We start from the raw sequence: 1,924 nt of genomic DNA, 5'->3' as shown, positions 1-1,924 counted from the left end.
ACCGTCGGCAGCAGGTCGAGCGCCGAGACGACGGAGTCGCTATCGACGTGCCCCGCCTGCACCACTTATTAATTATTATTATTAAATACTTATTAATTATTAATAGTCGCTGTCGACGTGCCCCGCCTGCACCACTTATTAATTATTATTATTAAATACTTATTAATTATTAATAGTCGCTGTCGACGTGCCCCGCCTGCACCACTTATTAATTATTATTATTAAATACTTATTAATTATTAATAGTCGCTGTCGACGTCCCCCGCCTGCACCACTTATTAATTATTATTATTCAATACTTATTAATTATTAATAGTCGCTGTCGACGTGCCCCGCCTGCACCACGCCAGGCCAGCGCACGAGGAGAGGGACGCGCACCCCGCCGTCGTACCTGTGGGGGGGGGAGGGACACAGAGGCTTGCGAGCGGGTGGGGCGCGAGGGGGCGGTGAGGGGAGATGAGGGGCAGGGGGGGGTCGGCGGGCCGCGGCGCACTGAGTGAACTTGCCTCCGCGCAGCCCTCCCGCGTAGCCCATCAGGAACGGGCTCTCGCCCGCAAAGGTGAGCGGCGGCCTCGCGGCGGGAGGGAGAGCCTCCATCCGCCTCCGCGCGCCTCGAGGCAGCTGCGGCCCCTTTGAGACTACCGCGGGTCCGTGAGACGGACGAGTAAGAGGGCGGGCGGCACTTTTTCGGCGATGACGTCGATCTGTGATGCCGAGCGAGGCGGCGTGTGCGGAGGCGAGAGGCCATGGTGCTCCGAGAAGCGAGCCGGGTCAAAGGTCGGCGGGGGGGGGGGGGTGTCCAGGCCTCGCTCGGCCGTGAGGAGGTCGCAGTTGAACACCGGGTCGTGCCTGGCAAGGGGAGAGGGGGGGGGGGGGGTCGCACGTGTCGGCCCAAAGAGCCGCCCTCTCTCCCACCACTGCACGGGCATGCAGCCGCGCACGTCGAGTGACCCCACACGTTGGCGTACCACGGCCGCGCGGCGTGCCTCTCGACCCACCGCTCCGCCGCGTAGTAGACCGCCTCGTCCCTCCCCCGCCCCGTGTACCGCCTCGCCTTGCCTCTCCGCTCCTCCTCGGGCAGGGCGCACGGAAGCTCTTTGCCGGACGAGACGACAGTGTGGATGCCCAGGTGCGTCGAGCCGTCGTCTGCCCGCCGGGCCGCATAGTAGGGTCGCTCCGGCCCGAGGTGCCACTTGCCGAAGTGAGCGACCGCGTACCCGGCCGCGCCGAACACCTCGGTTAGCGCCGGCGTCCCGACCGCCGCGAGCCCGAGGCCGAGCCGAAACTCAAACGTGGCGGGGTGGCGGCCGCTCATGAGAGCGGCGCGGCTGGGCGCGCAAGTGCAGCCCACCACATAGTACTGGCGCAGGCTGGTGCCCTCCTTAAACAGCCGGTCAAGGTTTGGCGTCCTCGCGTAAGGGTGGCCTCCAAAGGCAGCCAGGTCGCCGTATCCCACGTCGTCGCCGAGCATGAGAAGCACGTTTGGTGTGGCGTTGCCGGGCCGAGGGTACGCCGGCCCGCGCGCATACGGGCTGCTGGGGTAGCCGGCGGGCGGGGGTGGCAACGCTGCGGAGCGCCGCCAAGCACTGTTTAGCAGCTTACAGGTGAGAGCCTTCGAGCTGTTCTTCTTCGACTCCGATCCGGCGGCGACAGACAGGGCGTGGAGGAGCGTGCACCAGCAGAAGAGGCGCATGATCGCGGGGAAGAAGCAAGTCGGTGCGCCTCTCGACGAGCGGGCGCTGCGGAGGATCAGTCAGCCGCCATAAAAAGAGCAAGAAGAAATTGCCTCCATCATCCCCAGGAAGAGGGGCTCCCGGGAATCCGGGCAGTGTGACGCACTTCTTTACCTCCCATACGTGTGTGTAAATAAATAAAACCGACACCCTACTGTGAAATGTGAGATGGTGGGTAAAAAAGAAAAATC

At 63.3% G+C, this 1,924-nt stretch overlaps 1 protein-coding gene across 1 annotated transcript in view; it reads right to left on the bottom strand.

Moving 5' to 3' along the window:
• EMIHUDRAFT_457966 (hypothetical protein) overlaps nt 1–1,719 on the bottom strand; it is a 3,094-nt gene extending 1,375 nt beyond the window's left edge. Inside the window, exons 1-4 of the mRNA XM_005775983.1 lie at nt 942–1,719; nt 643–849; nt 494–571; nt 328–391 (exon numbers count right to left, since the gene is read on the bottom strand). Of these exons, the coding sequence (XP_005776040.1) occupies nt 328–391; nt 494–571; nt 643–849; nt 942–1,693 (1,101 nt within the window). The 5' untranslated portion in view covers nt 1,694–1,719. The remainder of the gene's footprint in view (nt 1–327; nt 392–493; nt 572–642; nt 850–941) is intronic.
• Between the last annotated feature and the right edge of the window lie 205 nt (nt 1,720–1,924).

Source organism: Emiliania huxleyi (assembly GCF_000372725.1).
Source record: "Emiliania huxleyi CCMP1516 unplaced genomic scaffold EMIHUscaffold_288, whole genome shotgun sequence".
NCBI classification, from domain to species: Eukaryota; Haptophyta; order Isochrysidales; family Noelaerhabdaceae; genus Emiliania; species Emiliania huxleyi.
The sequence above is the reverse complement of the archived record's forward strand: the minus strand, read 5'-3'. Positions and strand labels throughout refer to the sequence as shown.